Genomic DNA, 19,536 nt, shown 5'->3' with positions numbered 1-19,536 from the left:
CTCTCCCTCCGCTCTCCTTCTCCTGCTGCTCTGTGTTTTATACTGATGTTTCAGCCCGATCCCTCCTCGCCGTTATAAACGGTCTTATCTCGTATATCTGAGCCGTCACTCAGTTTGCACTCCATGTCTGCTGCTGAGGCTTCCATTCAGCCATTACCTTTTATCTTTAGTCATGTTTTGGATTAATATATTCTGTGAACTGACATCGACCCTGAGTTTGGGGCTTTTCTACCTTTGAGTGTCTCGGTACTTTCCTGAAGCTCTGATGCTTCTTCTCCAACAATTTGATCTTAGTAACTTTATCTGAGTAGTAAAGTTCAGTCTGAAGCCAATCGGTTTGCTTCTTTTTCCAGCAGCACCGAGGATGTTTTGATGGCTCCGGTAAATAAAAGCACATTGTTGTTGTCTGTGTTTGTATAATCAAGGAAGATCAAACCACCTTCATGCAGGTCGACTGGGTCATTCTAAAGGTTTCTTCCCGACTCTGATTCTTTGTGCGCATCGTTCATGTTTTTAACCAGTTCTCCTCACAGTTTGTACAGTCAGTTGGTTTGAAGGCACTTGGGTCGTACGGTCGGTCTGTTTCTGGTCAGACATCTCACATTCACACTCCTAGAAAACTAGAAAACACTTTACACAGGGTTAAGAGCTCTGCAGCCTCACGACTCTTCTCATCATCATGGTGTCTGAGTCTGTTTATCTAGAATAGGCAGGTAATCAGATTAGGGATTAGAGCGATAAGCTACAACACAGACTTCAATCTCACTGCTGCTCCGAGCAGCTTCATTGGATTCAGTCCAGGACTTTCTCACTGCAGGAAATCTGCACTTTCTTCATATGATCCACCAGACGAAAAACTTTAGATGGAGGCGTCTGTGAAGTCCTGTTTGGTGAATCCTTTCTGAAAAACACAAAGAGGAGCAGCGTGAATACTGGAAAACAAACCACAGACTCTCCCAGAAGTCCTGAAAGTGAAAAGTAAAAGAAACAAAACAACATATTTTCTGGCTTTGTGGTGATGAAGTTCACAAAGACGTGAAATTCCTGCTGAGTTGCAGCGAACCAGACAGGAGGGGATGCCCAGCTGGAGTTAAAACTAACAAACCAATTCAGCCAGAAAGTTAGATAGAGCCACCAGCTTCTGCTGAGTCATGGTTCAAGTATCTACTGTTTCAGATTTACAGGCCAGCTGAAATAAAACAAAGACTGGGTTTGAGACGGTTCCACGTTCAGGCCTCCTTTCACTGGAGGAGCGAGGGAGACTCTCACCAGTTTGTAGTCTCTGTGCAGCTTGTTGTACTGGAACATGTTGCAGAGGACGGTCGAGGCCGCTTTGGCAGCTTTCAGGCTCCCGGAGCTGAAAACAAAGCCGAGCAGCAGAGAGAGAAGAAGAGCAGGAGGATCAGCGACACACGTCTCACCCTCAGCATTCAAAAATGTCTGTCAACAGAATCGGCAGCGTCACCGAAAGCTTCAAACCGTTTCAGGAGTAAATGAATCGAAATGCATGAAGTCCTCAGAGTTTCTCATTTGGAAGGTTTCCTGGACTGTGGTGGGAAACCAGAGCAATGCAGGAGCAACTGCACCACTTCTCTCACGTCACTGAAATAAACTGAAGCTTCCTCAGAGTAGACCTGAGAATATTCTCACATTAAGTCGGCAACACTGAAGCAAACTTTATATCTTTATGGAAGAAAGGAAGGTGCGACTTCTTTTGGATGTTTCATCGTCATTTTGCTTTACGACTTCAGGAAAATCTGAGCATTAAAGTTGTTGAGGTGCAGCGTAGTTGAAGTTCTTAATTCCTTAATTTATTCATGGATATTTTGTCTGCTGAGGGTTTATTGAATTAATGACACATTTAATGAATGTATTTCTTTTATTTCTTTGTGAATCACTGTGAATTCCCTTGTGTCTAAATAGTGCTCTAGTGCTCTCCCTTAAATCTGCTGCTCTGACCAGGTGGAGTTCTCTCCTAATCAGGCATCAAATGGAATATTTTCCCATGCATGCATGTTTTAGAAAAAACCAAACCTAACAAATTTTACTCTGAAAGGAGTCATATTATGCAGCTTTTTGCATTTCAGTCATTTTCCATTAACCCTTAATGGGGTTTTTTAAACTCAGAGATCTACATTATTTCTAACCATCACCAAGTTAATTCCATAATATGACACACACACACACACACACACACACACACACACACACACACACACACACACACACACACACGGATGGTGATAAAACATGCACAGCTAAATTAGTAACTAAATCACAAAGTAATCCCAGTTCTTCCATGTGATGAAATCAGATCCGCTCAGTTTTTCTGAAGCAGTTTCAGTCTGGGCTGAGTGAGAACTCAGAGTGTGTCCTACCTGTGATCGTGGGACGTTTTGATCCCCACCAGTTTTGGAAGTCCGTTGAAGAAAGCGATGTCGCGGGCTGCCAGGGAGCTGCCGGAGACCAGGTGATTGAGGGCCCCGCAGATGTTGACCACCACCTCGCTGGATAAGGAGTTCTGATGGCCGTCGCTGGGCAGCTTGGACACCAGGACGTTCACCGAGGTCTTAGCTTCCCAGAACAAAGACCAAAAAGAATTATCCTACGATTAATGACCTCATTTCATCCAGGCATGTCGTCTGTAGCGGACTTTCCATTTAAAGATTTAAGGAAGACATTCTGGGCAGATTTATTGAGTATCTAGTAGTGTTGGACACCAGATAAGAACAAAAACACAAAAAAGTATAATTATTTTGTGTAATTTGAAATCACACCAAAACACACTTTAATAATGGGATTTTTCTATTTTCACTGAGGATTTTCTTTTATGTCAGTACAGTAGGGCTGCCATAAAGATAGAAACTTACATTTAAAACTCACAATAAGTAGATAGCTAATGTCGGGGTTTTCACATTAAGCAATTCAGTTGTTTTTGGATTCAAAGGCAAAAAAAAGATCCGTTTGTTAGAGTCGATATATTAATTATCAAAACAGCTTTGAGGGCTGCGTATGCAGTGGAAAGGCGCTATATAAGTGAAATCCATTTATAGCTATCGCAACTGTTACTGTTATGGTTCTCACTGCAGCTTATTTCAGTTGTTTTTCTTTTGTTGCAATAAACTGAGGTTTGAAAATGAAAATGTGTGTTTTCGTCAAATAATCAAGTTTCCAATCAACTATAAACTTCTGATTCTGTAGTTTTATGAGGATACATTGAGAAGAATGACAATAAAATCCTGAAAACAAGCACTTTTAACCATGTGTAGGACTGTGAACACAGACCATCCAGTGTTAATGTTGCAGAATGCAGCTACTTACAGGAACACTTCACTTTATACTGCTTATTACGCAGCCCCAGACATGACATCTGAAATAAAACAGTTTCTGAAATAGTGGCCTCAAATTACTATTTTATGGCCACAAAACAGTATTTTGTGGACACAAAAAACTAATTTATGGCCACTGAATATTAATTTGTGGCAACAATTCAAAGTTTTATTTCAGATGTCTTGTCTGGGGTTGTTATGTTATACCTGTTTCTCAGATTGAAATATTTGATATTCATGTAAAAAAACCTGTAGAAAATATGAGAGACTTGCAGACTTGTGATCTCAGTCTGCCTCTCACCCATGCGCTCTTTGTCTCTGCAGTGTCGGGCCAGGTTCCTCATCAGGCCGGTCAGAGGCCTCAGTTCCAGGTCGTTGTCAGAGTCCAGCAGGTCCAGGAGAACGGGCAGCATCCTCTCCTGCTCGATCACCACGCCGCTCAGCAGCGACGGCCACTGCCGGAGAGAGAGAACATCACCATCCGTTTGGCTTTCTGTCACCAAACTGAGAGCAATAAAGTGACGTGAATAAACCCAGTGACTGCTCCTACCCGGCCTTCTCCCACGGTGATGTTCTGCAGGGCCCCGACGGCCGCGGCCCGGCTGGTGCAGCTGCTCTCACGGTTCTGCAGAACCAGCTTGTACAGCAACACCACTTTAGGATGCCACAGCCACTCGGCTCCTTTCGGCTGGGCCAGCGTGGGCACGTTCAGGTTGTCCTGCTGTGGACGGAGAGAAAGAGAAAGAACTTTTAACAGCTGAATGGCAACAGCATTTATGTGGCGCAAAGTGATTCTTTAGAGTCACAGATCCACTCTGCATCCTTTACAGAAGGTTTAACGATAATGATCAGAGGTGTAAACATCAAGAAACAGTCAAATAATGTGTTTTCGCCTCGTCTTTACCGGGCAGCTGCCGTAACACACTCAGAAAAATAGCCTTCATTGCTAAACAATCTCCCTGAAGTTATGTTAAATACCAAACTGTGTTAAAAAATCCAGCTTGCTACTTATATGTGCTATAATGAATCCATTAAAAGGTCAAACTATTATAGTTCTGTCAAAAGATTTAGGCACTTTGTAAATAAAACATGAGTGTAACGATGTGCAAACTCTGGATTGAAAAGTTTTGAAAGGGAAAAATACTATCCATAGGCTTTGTAATGTTTTGATTTTGGTACATTATCAAAATAAATGTCAAATTACTTTCACAAAAATATTACTAAATGTATAAAAAACTGTAATCATGTGCCAAAGAATGTGATATTTCAGAAGTTTTGGGATCCTAGAGTGTTCACGTCGGTGATAATAATGCTGTGAGTTTAAAACACCTTTAAGATGCTCTCTCTGTCCCAAAGGTGGGAAACTAAACAATAACAGAGAAATGTGACTGTGTGCTTGAAATGGCACAACAAGAGGGTAGTTCTGATCAGGATCAGAAGTTTCAGAGCAAAACTCCTGAGAAGACATTAAAAAACGGATCAATAGGAGACGAGAAATTGTCTATTGATGATGTGAAGAGAACACAGTTCTCTGTTTTTACACTGTATTTATAGACTTGCACTCTACCAGTGTGTCTGGCAGAGACACTCACTCTTCCTGCCCTTAGTCTGTACAATGTTGACTACATTCAATATCTTCTCCATGTGACTTTAATCACATTTTTCCAAACCCATTTTACTTAATACGGTCAGATCAGGCTTCAACCTCAGTCTTTATGAATGATTTTACACCATACAAGCTGAGATCAACCTACATCTTTTTATAAGTTACACCGTGTCACTATGTCTCGGATTCATTTTTACGACTGACTGATGTTCGTTTGTTTCGCTGCTTTGATTTCTCTTTCCCTGAAACTAAAGCAGTAGATGCAAATCTTCACCTCTGAGTGTGTCCATTGTGTGAGAGTGCAGACGTCACCTCAGGTTTTCTTTTGTTGTACAGCGAGAAGCAGCCGATAGTGTCAGCCTCTCGATGAGCGGAGGACCTCACAGGACCCTCCAGGTGGAGCCGGGCCGAGGGGGGAAGCTCCGTGTACAGCTGGTACGACAGATTCCTCATTATGCACAGCGAATTCTCAAACCCCTGAAGAAGAAAGAAAGGAACACGGAGAAGAGACACGGATTTGAAGATTAGATAGATGTACATGCTTTGATGATCTGTCAGGTTCAAGTAACAAGAAGAAAAAAAAAATCATCTTTCTTTGTTAACTAGATATATGTATATAGTTTTTCTATGATTAACATGCTCTTTATTTGTCCTCTTAGAGTTGGTTTTCCCTCCGTTTCCTTCTTCCACCTGCTTCTCATCCATCATTGAGGTATTTCTATAGTCCTGCCTTCCACCTCTTTGAAGTCAAACTGGATAAAATCCGAGAAACAGGATGAGTATGGAATTTGAAGGGATTATTGGGAACAGAAGGAGACCGAGGGTATAAAAAAATCACCAGGAAAGCATTACTTTCACTTCCAAAATAGGCAATACTGAAAGAGAGAATGTGGGACGCAGGTCACGACTTGTATTTACACACTGGAGTACACGAGAAAGAAAAGCGTACTTCTGTAGATTATTTATCTGCACTGAACCCATCCGATTTATAGTCGACTCTAACTGCATGTTTCTAGGAGGAGTAGAAGTTGTTGTTGTTGGTCCAAGGTCTCACTCAGTGGTAACTGGATTCAAACCTGTGATCCTCTGATTCCACACTGCTCCTCTAACCTTTAAGCCACCACTGCCCAACAGTAGGGGGCAGTATAACCATTGACACTGTTTGCAATTCCACAAGAAAGCCAAAAGAAGAAGAAAATGTTGCATTATTTTGAGTTTTGGATTTTGTTCCACTTCTGATTTGATTTACCCGACAGACCGATCGTATGTATTCGTACATGAGGACTGTAAATGAAAAACAAGATCTTGGTGACTGAGGCCCCGTTTCGTTTAAGCAACAACATATTCAAGCCCGAAGACTTCTGTAGCGTTTGGGGCAGGGGTGTCCAATCCCAGTCCTCAAGAGCCCCTGTCCTGCAGGTTTTAGTTCTCTCCCTGCTTCAGCATACCTGAATCTAATGATGATGTCATCACCAAGGTTGTGAAAAAGCCCAATAACGAGCCCCTCGTTGCAATCAGGTGTGTTGCAACTGGGAGAAGCTAAAACATGCAGGACAGGGGTCCTCAAGGACAGCGGGTGGACACCCCTGGTTTAGGGATTCCGTTTACAGAGTCACTGAAAAAACAACTTTTGAAAACATTCTGACGGGGTATAAAGCAATGTTTTTTGAAATACTGCTATTTCACATGCAAACCACGGCCAGAGTAAATAGTTGTTCTGCACATGCTCAGTAGAAGTACAGCAAGAACAAAGTTTCCTCCAGAGTGTCATGACTTTCAGTCCATATTCTCCTTGACTTGGTAGTTTTATAGTCGACAGTCACTGTAATAACAATCCAACTTGGTCGTCATACAACTGTCTGTGAACTCCCATTGTTAATGTGTCTGTGTTTCATTACCAATACAAACAACAGCGCCAACTAGTGACCTGGCATTCTAACTGCATCATTTTCAGCGTGTCTGCTGGACTATGTGGAATTTCCTAATGTCAGACAATGTTGATCACCTGAAACTGTACGTAACAAAGACTTGGGAATATCTTCACACAAGAATAATATTCAAGTCGAAAGTCTACACTTTGAGCATAAAATGCAGGTTCTTTGTTGTATAGTAACAAATTTCACACAGAAGCTTTTTGAACTTGCTAGTTTCACTTCTACTCAAAAACTCAGAGGCTAACTTTTCACTGGTTAACTAATTTCTCTCTGGTATCTGATGGTAATCTTCAGATTTCATCCATCTTTAGATACATTCAGTGCCTCCAGTATGAGAAACGGCAAAGCAGCCTCACAGCATGATGGTGCCTCCGCCATGCTTCCATGCTTCTCTCTCCTCTTCTGGATTGTATTTGTTGACCTTTTAAGAAACTACCTGATGCACTTTCTCTCTAAAGAGCTGTGTAGGTTTTATGTGCCCAAAGAACTTTATCCCAGCAAGGCAGGCAGTTCCTTAGATGAAATGTATCTGCCTATAAAGGCACGCACTAAGAAGAAAAACAAGACGAGACTGTGGTAACTGAGCAGATTACTTACTTTAAAAAGTAGTTATGTAACTTCAACCCATTCCCACCATTAGGAAGGTTCACTGTTCAATCAGCTAACCTTAGCTTTTAAACCAGGGGATCCACAATCTTTCTAACATGAGGAGATTGTTTCAATTTCTCTTGCATTTTAGGACCAATTACAAAAAAATCCAACACACCTGGAATATCATTCCATATGTAGGTCACAAGAAAAGGTTTCCTGTTATTCACAACACAACAAAGTGAGCAGGGGTCTCCTTTCAAAACACTGCTTTCATTTACTCATTAAAACATATTACACTGAGGGAGAAAAACTTCAGTGAAAAACAGCCTCATGTTTAGACTTCAGCTGAGTTCAGCCTGAGTCGACAACAAACAGATGGTTTCACATTATTATTTATAGACAGGAACTAATCATAGTCCATAACATAACCTATGACCTATTACATATGAAACGTTTAACATTTTAAAGAGAAGAAAACAACAACATATATAGATTAATTCAGTTTGTTGCTTTTTGCTTGTGCTACCACCTACCTGAACCAGGGTTTGAATCCCTCCCAACAATCTGTCTGTCCTTTCTCTCCTATCCCCGAACCACAACCGGAACAGCAGAGTCTCCTCCTCTGAGTCTGGTTCTGCAGGTGTCTTCCTTTTAAAAGGGAGTTTTTCCTTTCCACCATTGATTATTCTTGCTTATGTGGATTTATTGTATTTTTTTATAATGACTCCTCTGTATTTAGATCTATTTGGATACAACTGAATTGAATTAAAACCAAATATAGACTGAGGCTATTAGATATGTTCTTGTCACTCACAATAGAGGTTTAAGATGTTTCAGTGTTTTTGTTATTTGCATAATTTAAGCAAAGCTTTTATATTTATATTAAATGGTTAATGTTTGGTTTGAAAGCCGTTGACTGAATGGTCATGATTACATATAGAGTTAATGTGAGTTTAGTGTAAAGTGTGTAGTGCTGCCTCATAGCAGGGTGACTGAGCTTGAACTCTGTGTGGAGTTTTCCTGTTTTCCTGTCTGAGTTTTCTTCAGGTTCCCTCCACAATCCAGAGGAACGTCTGTGAGGTTGCTTGGTGACTCTGGATTTATGTGTGTGTGTGGCGAGGCGGGCTGTGTTATCCCTGTGACAGAGTGTATAATGGCTCTCTAAAGTCAGCTGGGGATAGGGCCCAGCCTCCTTCTGTTACTATGCTGAAGTGGGTGGTCAAGAAAATAGATGGATGGTACAGGCTGAAAACACTCAAACAGCAAACAGCTTCTTCTGTTAATCAAGTGAAACATCTTGGTTATTTCAGTTGATTCTCAAAGTTGCCTTTACATGTTTTTACATGTTAAAATGGTGCCACTACCTGTGTCAGACCTTCATATTATCACTGTTTGCATTATATATTGCTCAGTATTAGCTGGATGAGGCAGTGGCACCATTTTACATGTTAAAATGGGGCCACTACCTGTGTCAGACCTTCATATTATCACTGTTTGCATTATATATTGCTCAGTATTAGCTGGATGAGGCTTTGTTACAGGGGTGTGGATGTCAGGCTCCAGGTTTAATGTTCACCTCCAAGCAATCAAACATGTGGGAAACCTGAGAAGGTCATGAGAAGGCTGACGAGACTTACACAGCAGGTTGGTGTGGTGGGTTGTAACTTGATCTGGTGTATAAAACATTAACTGGAAGTTAAATGTTTTCTTGTGTGATATCTATTAGAGCTCACTCAGCTTCGGCTCAAACCACCGCTAGTTTTCTTTAATTGATTCTTGCCCAAAAAGTAGACTTTGATCATAACTCCAGCTGCATTACGGTGGGTGAGACTGTTGATAGACAGCACAGCGAGTGAAAAAGTTAGTGTAGTTGTGGTTGATTGTCCATCAGTGACAATAAACATGTTTTTCTTGTGTGAAACGAGGCCCAGACAGTTCACTATAATGCACTCCATAATATATCTCAACCTCACTTTGTAGAAACCATGGAGCAGTCAGATACGGACGATTTATAGATTCTTACTTTGTTCTGCGGGATGCATGAAGACCGCAGAGAATCAGAAGCAGACATCAATACAGAGTGTGTGTTATGTATATTGTATGACATGCCTTATCGTCTGTTCTTTCTTCCTGCTGAATGTAGGACACCAGTGAGTCCAGCAGTCCTGGCGTATCTCTCATCTTCTGCCTCGTTCTCTGATTCACCGAGCTCAAGTTCCTGAAAACAAACACACACACAAAAAAAATACATTTTAACAAAGACTCACCCGTTAGATAATATTGCATCTGAGTCCTTTCAGCTCAACTTTTACTTAGATTTCATGCTCCTGAGTAGCCTTGTCTACACTTGCGATGAAACACTGAGTGGAAAACCAAAAATCACAATCACAATCATTTAGGTTCATTTCATGATAATAAAACTGTATAAAGAACGTGGCATGTGTTATAAAGGATAAGTTTAACTTTATATAGGCGCTTCTTTGCTACAAATGACAAACAGATCAATATAGGATACCAATTGTATAATAATAGTTTAAATTCAAGCGTACAAAGAATGTAAATTTCTTCTGACTTTGCTATAAATGCATTAAAAAAAAAAAAAGGACTAAAAAAGGACTAAAGGGTTATCCTGGGTAGCATACCTTCAACCTCCAGTAACACTGTGAGAATCCTGGAATCTTTGACGATCTTTCACTCCCACATTAAACAAACTTTCCAGGACAGTTTTCTTTCACCTGTTCATTAGTCAGATTCCTCTAATGTTCCCAGCCGCTCTCAGTTTCACTTCAGGAGGCTAAAACAGTATTTCGTTTTGAGATCGGACTTTAAACATTCCTGCTTGAACAACCGGGGGTTAGTTTAGGTCAAACAGACATTATCGATGCATTGAGCTTCTCTCCTGTGTTTCACTCTTTATATATATTGAAATACCAATATATAAAGTCTGACATTAACTGGGTTCCTCTCCTTCAGTGTGTGCTCTCTCCTCTCTGTACCTTCCCACGGGCTCTCCAGCAGTGGAGCTAACACTATATTATTTATAATTATTGTTTCTCTTAACCATTGCAAAGTGGACTATTTATTTGTTGTTCTCTGTTCTGTTTCTATCTGGCTTCACGGTCTCTGGATTTCAGCTGTTTGAGGAGGATGGAAACACATTCTGCTTCCTGTTTCCTCCTGTTTGAAGCCTCTTCCTCTTCTACATTGCTCTTTAGGGTATTATAGTGTTTTCTATATATAAAATCACATTATGTTGAGGCTATAGTGGTTCCTGCTGGGAGATGGCAGTGTTTGAATTGGTGCTGTGCCTGTTTTCTTCTTTTTTTCATCTAACATTTATGTGGAATCTCAAAAGTGTTCCTTCAAAACTGATGTTTTCAGTCACTCACAGTAAGATCTGTGGAGGATTATTTTTTTGTCATTAAAAACAGCAAGGCCCAAGCAATGAAGGCAGAGGTTAAGAAAATGGCATGAAAACCGAACATTTTACTGTATTAAAACATAACTCATATATTCTTCTTTGATTTTGGTGCAAAAAATACCTCAAATCTCTTTTGATGATGGTATTTTGAAGCAGGACAACTTCAAGTTTTCTTTTCATTTGGAATGCACCAATATAATGTGTCAGACACTGATAACTGATATTCATATTGCTGGTATGGCTGATAACCTAAATTTACTTTATCTATTTACTATATCTATTTACTTATATCGACATATGTATATTATATTTTAAAAAGTATCTTCCAGTAATCGGACAGATTTTTTTTTTTTAAATGATTGAAATTGGCCAATTCCGATAAATTGTGCATCTTCACTTTTCATTCATTAGAGCTTCCATATCAATGGCTCAAGTCAGACAAACGACACAGTTTTATTGTGTGCGACATAAACCTTAAAATCCCAAATAGTCTAGAGCTTTTACCTGAGACAGCCGGTTGTGTTGTAAAAGATGTCTCTCTCAGATGGGTTGAGAGGAACGTTTCTGCTCAAAGGAATCAGTACGTTCTTTGTCAGCAGTGGTAAAGCTTCAACGCACAGCTTCTCCTTCAAGTTGTCTCTGGAGGAGAGATTCCACAGGATACCTGCACACATAAAACATTAGAAATATGCTGTCTGATTGGTATGAGGAATAAAACCAGAAAGATAGAGGGAATAAAACTATTGTGAAATAATTTCTTGAGGTGCAGCACATAATGGCTCGGTGAGGTTATAAAAAGGAAATAGTGTAGTAGTTGGAGTATTTTCAGAACAGAATAAAACACCAGAGCGCTTTTCATTGTCACACACACACACACACACACACACACACACACACACACACACACACACACACACACACACACACACACACACACACACACACACACACACACACACCTGCTATGCAAGGTGCTAGGAGCAATCTGGGATTCAGTGTCTTGCTCAAAGAGAATTCTACATTTGTACAGGGCGAGACAGGGGATCAAACCCGCAAACACCTGAACCACAGCCACTCCAGGTCAACATGTCTGTCTATGAGTCTATCAAACACACAGCACTAAGCATGCATGGTTTCCAAGGAAGGAACACGAAATAAATTGCAGCTTTCCAGAAAAAAGAAAAACAACATTCTGGAATGCGTGGAAGGACATGTTGATGCTTAAAAACATTACAACATAATATCCACTGTGAAGTATGGTGGAGGAAGCATCAGGATTTTGGGGCTGTTTATTTGAGTCAGGACCTGGAGTGTTTGCTTTCATGCAAGATAAATACATTAAAAATCCTTTTTCCTGAAGGGTAATGTTATGGTGTCTGCTGCAGCCTTTATCACATAAAGGCTTCAAAACGAAAAAACATTCACATTTTGATTCATCCAGTCAAACTGTGAAATAAAGCTCAGGTGCAGATCTGTAACGAATGGCTTGAGATTTCACCTGAATTTGCAACTCTGATCAGCAGCTAGTGGAAGAGCCTCGTTTAAGAAATGTCCGTGTCAATACTTGTAATTTTATTGTAATATAGATCAACATTTTAGGACCAGTTAATGCACCAACAAGGGTATTTTGAATGGTTTGGACAACAAATGGAACATTAGCAAAGTTTAAACTAGTCTGAAAGTTAAAAACAACTTTGGGTACCTGTCACAGATTTCTGAAGCTCCTCGTCAGGTTGGTTCAGGCTGTTGACAAGAGGCATCAATCCACCAGCACTTATGAGGGCCACCTTGTTTTCAGCATTTTCATAGATGAGGTTTCGCGTGGCAGCAGTAGCGTAACGCTGCACTTCTTGGTTCTCACTGGAGAAAAGATGCAACAGAGCTGGAACGCCCTGCAGAACACGAACCTTCAAACAAAGACAGACAATCATCAATTTCACCTTTTTTCCACCAGCTGCTATAGTTGTTTTTGATTTTGTGTTATTTGTGGCATTTCCACACCCTGTAATGTGGCTGTATGTATATGGGTAACTGAAGCAGATGTTTTATATATCATTACTCTGAAGGCTGTAGCTATAAACACAGACACACGTGTTTACAAAGTTACACTCATTCATTTTGCTCAGACATGTGACAGTTAGAACAGTGTACTTTTTTGTTTACTTCTAAATGAGTTGACACCCCTCATGAGGACAGAAAGTTACAGAATCAGGAATCAAATGATAGTATGATCTTTCCGCAACAATGAAGAGCTGTCACACAGTCACAGTTTACTTATAATTCAATTACAGTCATCAGTGCGAGCTCCAGCTTTCACATTCATGTTTTTTGTAGCATGAATAAATGACAATTAAAGAGACAGATGCAGAGGAGTAATTAGCATAAAGTAGTGGTGCTGTAAAATGCATATAGACCCATCAGGTTTTCGATGTACATGAGGAAGAGAGGGGGCCCGTGGGGTTTCCCTGAGGGACGCCACCCACTTTGTACAAGCTGATTCCACTTTGCACTCAAATTTTATTTGCGTAGAAGTAAAATTCCATTTCCACTTGAGTGAGAAAGTAAATCACTAACTCTGTCTTAAAAGTTAGAAACCTCCAGCAGAACCATCCTCATTTGGACCAAATATCAATATTAATTTCATTTGTTACCACATGTCCGAAATAAACTTTTCAATTCAATTCAATTCAATTGAACCTATTTTAAGGTGCAGAATATCTATTGCATGCCTGCCAATTCAAAAAACTTAACTTAAAGTTATATATTTGGTTCTTTTTATTAAATTAATATCCATAAATATATTTCGTATATCTTTTGTGGTAGAAGTGTGAAGCCAAAGTTTGGCCTGACGGTGACACATAGTACATTTTTATGGCCGTCACAATGATCAGTTACCAATCACTGATCTGACTTAGTTTTATTACACCCACATTCATACCCCGATGTTGTTGACATCAGTGTCAACCACTGCTACACCACCCCACTAAAGTATACAAGTCTTGTAATAATTAATAACTGCTCTCATTCATGTCTGCATGTTTGTTGTATTACGATTTCAATTCCAAAAGTAAAGTCACTGCAATGTCCTGCACGTGCTGCAACAACACACGGGCAGACTTTGTTTTTCATGACACACACATAAACATGATATAAGCTCCCACCTCGTTCTTAGCGTCGTTGCTGTGGTAGCACTGGTGTTGTATGTATGCAGCTCCGACAACCTGTAAAGCTGTATCTGCCTCAGACAGATATCCAATCGCTGTTGGCATGTCCAGACTCTGCAATCTACACAGACACACACTATACAGTGATGTATACCATCTGCCAAAGGTCGTATACATTAACATACCTTCGATAAGTAATTCCCATATGTGATAAAGTCTCACTACTCACTCTCTCAGTGGGTCAGTGCTGTGTATTGAAGCTCCTTCCAGGACGTCCACTCCTTTCCCGACACTCCTTAAGCTGCGGAGCGAGGCCGCCCGTTGCAGAGGGGTGTACTGCCCACTCCCCATGGCGTGGCTGGTCCGGGACGCGTGCTGCCACTGCCCTCCCCAGTTGTCCCCTGCGGTGGAAAACCCCCTGCCGTTCCCCACCCAGCCCTCCTGGCCGAAGGCGGAGCTCTGCTGCTGGCAGTGCTGCTGCCTGTTGGTGATGCGGCTGATGGTGCGATGTGAAGGGCCTTTGTAGGTATACTGAGAGGGGACCACCTCCTCCTGCCAGTAGCCCCTGTCTTGGGCCAGGATCCCGCTCAGGCTGCGCCGGAGATTGCCAGACCCCGGTGCAGTGAACAGAACGGATCCGTTCTCTGGATGAGCCAGCACCGTGATGGGGATGACCTCCTGGTCTCCCTGGCACAGTGACTTTGAGCGTCCGCTCCTGCTGTGGAGCTGAGACGTCTGCATGCTGCTTCGGGCCATGCTGGTTTCCTTGTGCATCACCCTGGAGCTGCTTTCCACTGCTGAGCGGGAGGAGAGCCCGGAGGAGTGGAGGGGTGCGGTGGCCACCTGAAGGGCAGGTTGATTGGGGAAAAATAACAGGTTAGAGGACAGACCAACATCAGTATATATGTGTTGTTTGGTTGAAGCTCAGCAGGGTGTCTTTCCATCGCAAGATTCTCTCCCACTACTCCCCCTTTCCATACCCATAGAGTATATTTCATTGGTGCTTTTTGACCTGATTTAAGGGAACCAAATTGGTGGACCCATCATAACATGAGACGTCAATTATATAGGTTGAGGCAGGGGTGTGAACTCATTTTAGATCATAGGCCACATATCTTTAGTGGGCCATACTGGTAAAATAGTGCCATAATAACCTTTACATTTAAATTTTGATTAAAGTCTTCCATTTGAAGGATCCACTTCCCACTGTCCCTTGTTTGACAGTGGGAAGGCTACACTTTTTGGGGCTTTATTTAGAGGCTGATAAACCAACTGCCCTCCAAAAGAGCTTTACTTTAGTTTTATCTCAAAGTCTTCGGAAAAATCAGATAAAACAGTTACTTGATTGCTATTAACAAGGCAAGTGTGTCTATGAGCCATTTTTCAGAGGTTCTAATTTTAAAAACCTAAAAAGAAATTTGGTATAGGTTTGCAATTTCGATAAATTCCAGCAAGACAAATCTCATATAAATGCTTCAAATGTTCTGAAACCTTTTGAAAAGCAGCACAAACCACCATTTCATCATGACTTTCTAGGAAATATCAGTGAACGGGGTCGTAGAAGTAGTGCTGTAAAAACATGAGCGTGATCACTATCATTTCAACATTTCCCGTATATGTTTTTGTATCGTATCATGTTGCAAGGCCGAACCAATCTTGAGCCAAGTATCTTTCTCTCGAATGTCCCAATTATCTCAAGACTACTGGCCTCCTGCCCACCTAACGTGTACACCCATGAATGTCCTCTGGACGCCGGCTGGACATTGCTCTTGGGCTGGATGATTCCGCCTTCAGTCAGCACAGAGCCATGCCTGAATTGCTGAAGTACGTGGGGACTGGGGCTTATCTTGGGTCAGCGTAGCTCTGGGTTCGCCATGCTCGTGGGAACTTGAATCTGTTTATACTCACCTCGAGTCTGGTTCACAGGATGTAGTTTAACAGTAAACAGACATTTTACAGGATGATTCTATTAACTGTGAATATACTTAAGCCACCAATAAGAAATGTTATGATTCAGGATAGAGTTACCTGAATAAAAGCCATAGAATTTAAAGAATACTTTTACATTTTGCTACTGACATTTCTGTCTGACTGAAAAAAAATGACAACATCCACTACAAAACATTTATATTCAATCCATGCAAGTTTTTAATAGTAAACAGAGCAGCCCACAACTCACTCGTAAGTCCTAGAAGACATTAAAGATGCAAAACTTTTGCACCATGTTGACATTGGTGTGTATGAACAAGAGCAGGTAACATTGAAACAATATGACAGCACACCCATTTGAAGATGAATTCTTTAGTTTAGTTTTAAAGGCTTTTTCTTGTGTGTCCACTCAACAAAAAGGTGAATTCTGCTGCTGAAAAAGGACATTGTGCCAAAAACTCTCCGGAAACTAAAACACAATATTCAGAAAGACTAAACTGAAGAGAAAAAGTTGTATTCTATCTAAGTTTTAGGAACTGGACAGAGAATTTGTCAACTGTTTAGTGAAATTAAAGACTTTCATCAAACGTTCAAAATTGAATGAAGCGGCACAAAAAAAAGTTTTCCATCATAAAAAGAATCTCATTAAACTGTAATTTCACTTTGCTTGCAGGGTCTTTGACTTCTTCTAAACTGGACTTGACTAAAACCCCAGCAATTTTCAGCCCATATCTAAACCTCATATCAAAAACACTGGTAAATGTTGCTGTCCAGCTGGAATCCATCCAGCAACTTCAATTAGACTTGGAAGTCTGGATTTCCCGGACTAAACCAAAAAAAAAACTGACAAATGAACTTTACTGCTCTGTTTCTCGGAAGCTCAATATCTTCATCCCTCAGGCAGCAATTCATCAAGATCAATGAGTAGACCTCCTCTACAGACTCAGTCTCCTCCTCACCATCACATGGCATCCCCCAGAGTTCAATGTTTGGACCCCTGCTTTATATTATCCGCATCAAGGGTGTCAAACATGAGGCCTGTTGGCCAAAACCAGCTCTCAAGTGTTTACAATCCAGCCTAACCACTAAGCAAATTGTAAACAATTCCTTCAGAGTAGCGACACAACACAACACTGAGACCCAAGCTGAGATATCCGTGATGCTGCCACGAAAGGTAGTAAACTATCAAAGTAGCCTCAAAGCTGTGCTGTAAGGGAGAGTTTGTAAAACACTCATAATGCAACAGCTACAGGAGAAGTTTTTGGGACATTTCACCTTATTTTGCACCAGACGATTTCATTAAAATTGGATTCATGTTGCGATTGTTGTCATTTTTGGTCAGAATGTGAAAATATAGACATTTTCATCAAGTATACTATGTGCCATAACAAAAGAAAAACTTTAAACTTTAAAACTTTGAATTTAAAGGTTATTATGGCACTATTTTACCAGCAGGGCCCACTCGAAATGAAATTAGGCTGCATGTGGATACTGAACTAAAATATGTTTGACACACCTGATCTAAATGTTTCCACTGGTATGCTGATGACATAACATCTCAACCAATGCCAACCCTACCTCTTCCTGCAACATACTTACCAAGTGCGAGGTAGCGATACAACAATAGATGGCAACTTCCTTAAACTAAACTGTGAAACATCTGATTTAATCATTATTGGTCTCAAGTCCCTTGTAACAAGCCGTCACTTCACCTTGACCATAGAAAAACTCCATCCTGTCTCCTTCCCCACAGATCCGCCACCTTGAAGTGATCTTAATGTCAATGTCACTACTGAACCCCAAGTAACCAAAACAACATTGTTTCATCTTGGTAACATTTTCTCCCTCCATCCCTCTCCTCCTGAGCAGCTCAAAGACTGATTCGTCCCTTGGTCACTTTTCACATCAACTTCTGTGACCACAATGTGTTCAGTTCCAATCTAAACTTTAGTATGTGCAAACATCTGCTGCCCGAAAAATCTGTTCTCATGACCACGTCACCCTCATCCTCCAGCTTTTGAAATAGTACAACAGTACCCCCTTCTCCTCACTGCTTCTCGATGGTAATATAGGCAAGACTTTCATCTTTGAATGATAAAACCTTTATAACAAGTGGAGTGAGTGTTTCTCTGTGGCGCAAACCACTCATCCTCCATAGTCCATCCACATGGAACTCAGCCCACCAGCAACAAACAAGCAGCAGAACAATGTGAGAAATAACAGCATCTGCAGAGTTACTTCCAAAAAAAACTGTGCAGGAATTATTTGGGGCTACTTCAGATTTGAGCCAACAAACACTCAACAAGCAAATAAATCTGCTCTGTAAGACAACAGAGAACACAACAGATGTTGACGAGTATTTAAGCCACGACACCAGTGAACTTTTTACCTCGATCCATTTGAGTTTTTGGTTTCAGTGCATGTTGACGTGAACTCTCAGCCTCACATTGCAGTAGACTGTGGACCAAATGTGCTGAGTATGCCACAAGCTTGAACTAAGAAGGCTCCCGGAGTGCGACGACCAAAGCAAGAATACATACTTATTCAAAACACAAGCATTGTGATGTGTATGCAGGTAAAGGCTTAATGGGCTTTACTAAAATGCTGCACGAAGGCAAAACTAAGTGACCAACCATATAAAACCACATGACCAAGACACTGCCCCTGTTGTCAGGTCCAGTCATCACGGACACATGAAGCTCCACCATTTGTCTTCCCATTTAATGTGGGATATTATAATATAGCTAATGTTGTTATTTATATATTGAATGTAACTTCGAGTTTTACTTGATGGTGGATCAGTTTGATCTATTTCTATTAATATTTGCACAGAATATAGTTACTGAAAATTAAAAAGAAACTTAATAAATGGTTATTTGAAGTGATTCATTTCTTTTCAGATCTCGCATTAGAAAATAGCATGTAACCATTACTGTGTGTAGAGCTTAGCATTTTTACTGAATTTACTGAAAACATGTGGAAGATATTATGATTATTAAGCTTCTTGCACCTGCCTGCTGCTGGTTGCTGTCACTTTCAAACATTTCTATGAAGGATCATAGATCAAATTTTCTTTGACTGGATGTGTGAATGTGGTGTAGGTGTTACAGTGTACTCACAGACATGATGCGACTGGGTGTGTGTATCATGGATCTGGAACTGAAACCATGAGAGTGGCTCTTTACTTCAGGGAGGCTGTAATCTGGGAGGAAAAGAAAAGAAAAAAGATGAATGTTTAGTGCTTTTAAATGTACTTTAAAATATGTGCTACGTCAGAAAACACAAACGTAAGCCTGCTGGAATGCAATCTTTTGTTGTATGAGCGAGCTCCAAAAATGTTGGGACAACCAAAACCAAATAAAAACAAGAAATCTGTATTTCAACCCCAAAAGAGAAAAAGATCTTGACAAATATTCAAATCGATTGCTGCCACAAATCTTTAAAAACAAGATTGGACAAGAGCAACAAAAGCACATCGATGTTGTCTTTCAACATGTGTCATATTGTCTTAGCTCTCCGAGGTTCTAAGATCTCACACAGATGAAGCAGAACACTTCATACA

General features: G+C 40.7%; 1 protein-coding gene across 1 annotated transcript in view; it reads right to left on the bottom strand.

The window, feature by feature from the left end:
* Nucleotides 1-19,536, bottom strand: part of LOC308106664 (plakophilin-3-like) — a 32,779-nt gene that overhangs the window by 1,908 nt on the left and 11,335 nt on the right. Inside the window, exons 2-13 of the mRNA XM_080458540.1 lie at nucleotides 19,094-19,176; nucleotides 14,275-14,888; nucleotides 14,043-14,166; nucleotides 12,584-12,788; nucleotides 11,386-11,545; nucleotides 9,570-9,678; nucleotides 5,248-5,412; nucleotides 3,880-4,050; nucleotides 3,631-3,784; nucleotides 2,379-2,574; nucleotides 1,270-1,357; nucleotides 1-901 (exon numbers count right to left, since the gene is read on the bottom strand). The exon at nucleotides 1-901 is cut by the window's left edge and continues 1,908 nt beyond it. Coding sequence (XP_080314666.1) covers nucleotides 860-901; nucleotides 1,270-1,357; nucleotides 2,379-2,574; nucleotides 3,631-3,784; nucleotides 3,880-4,050; nucleotides 5,248-5,412; nucleotides 9,570-9,678; nucleotides 11,386-11,545; nucleotides 12,584-12,788; nucleotides 14,043-14,166; nucleotides 14,275-14,888; nucleotides 19,094-19,176 — 2,111 coding nt within the window. The 3' untranslated portion in view covers nucleotides 1-859. The remainder of the gene's footprint in view (nucleotides 902-1,269; nucleotides 1,358-2,378; nucleotides 2,575-3,630; nucleotides 3,785-3,879; nucleotides 4,051-5,247; nucleotides 5,413-9,569; nucleotides 9,679-11,385; nucleotides 11,546-12,583; nucleotides 12,789-14,042; nucleotides 14,167-14,274; nucleotides 14,889-19,093; nucleotides 19,177-19,536) is intronic.

The sequence above is a fragment of the Lipophrys pholis genome (assembly GCF_963383615.2).
Source record: "Lipophrys pholis genome assembly, chromosome: 2".
Lineage (NCBI taxonomy): Eukaryota > Metazoa > Chordata > Actinopteri > Blenniiformes > Blenniidae > Lipophrys > Lipophrys pholis.
The sequence above is the reverse complement of the archived record's forward strand: the minus strand, read 5'-3'. Positions and strand labels throughout refer to the sequence as shown.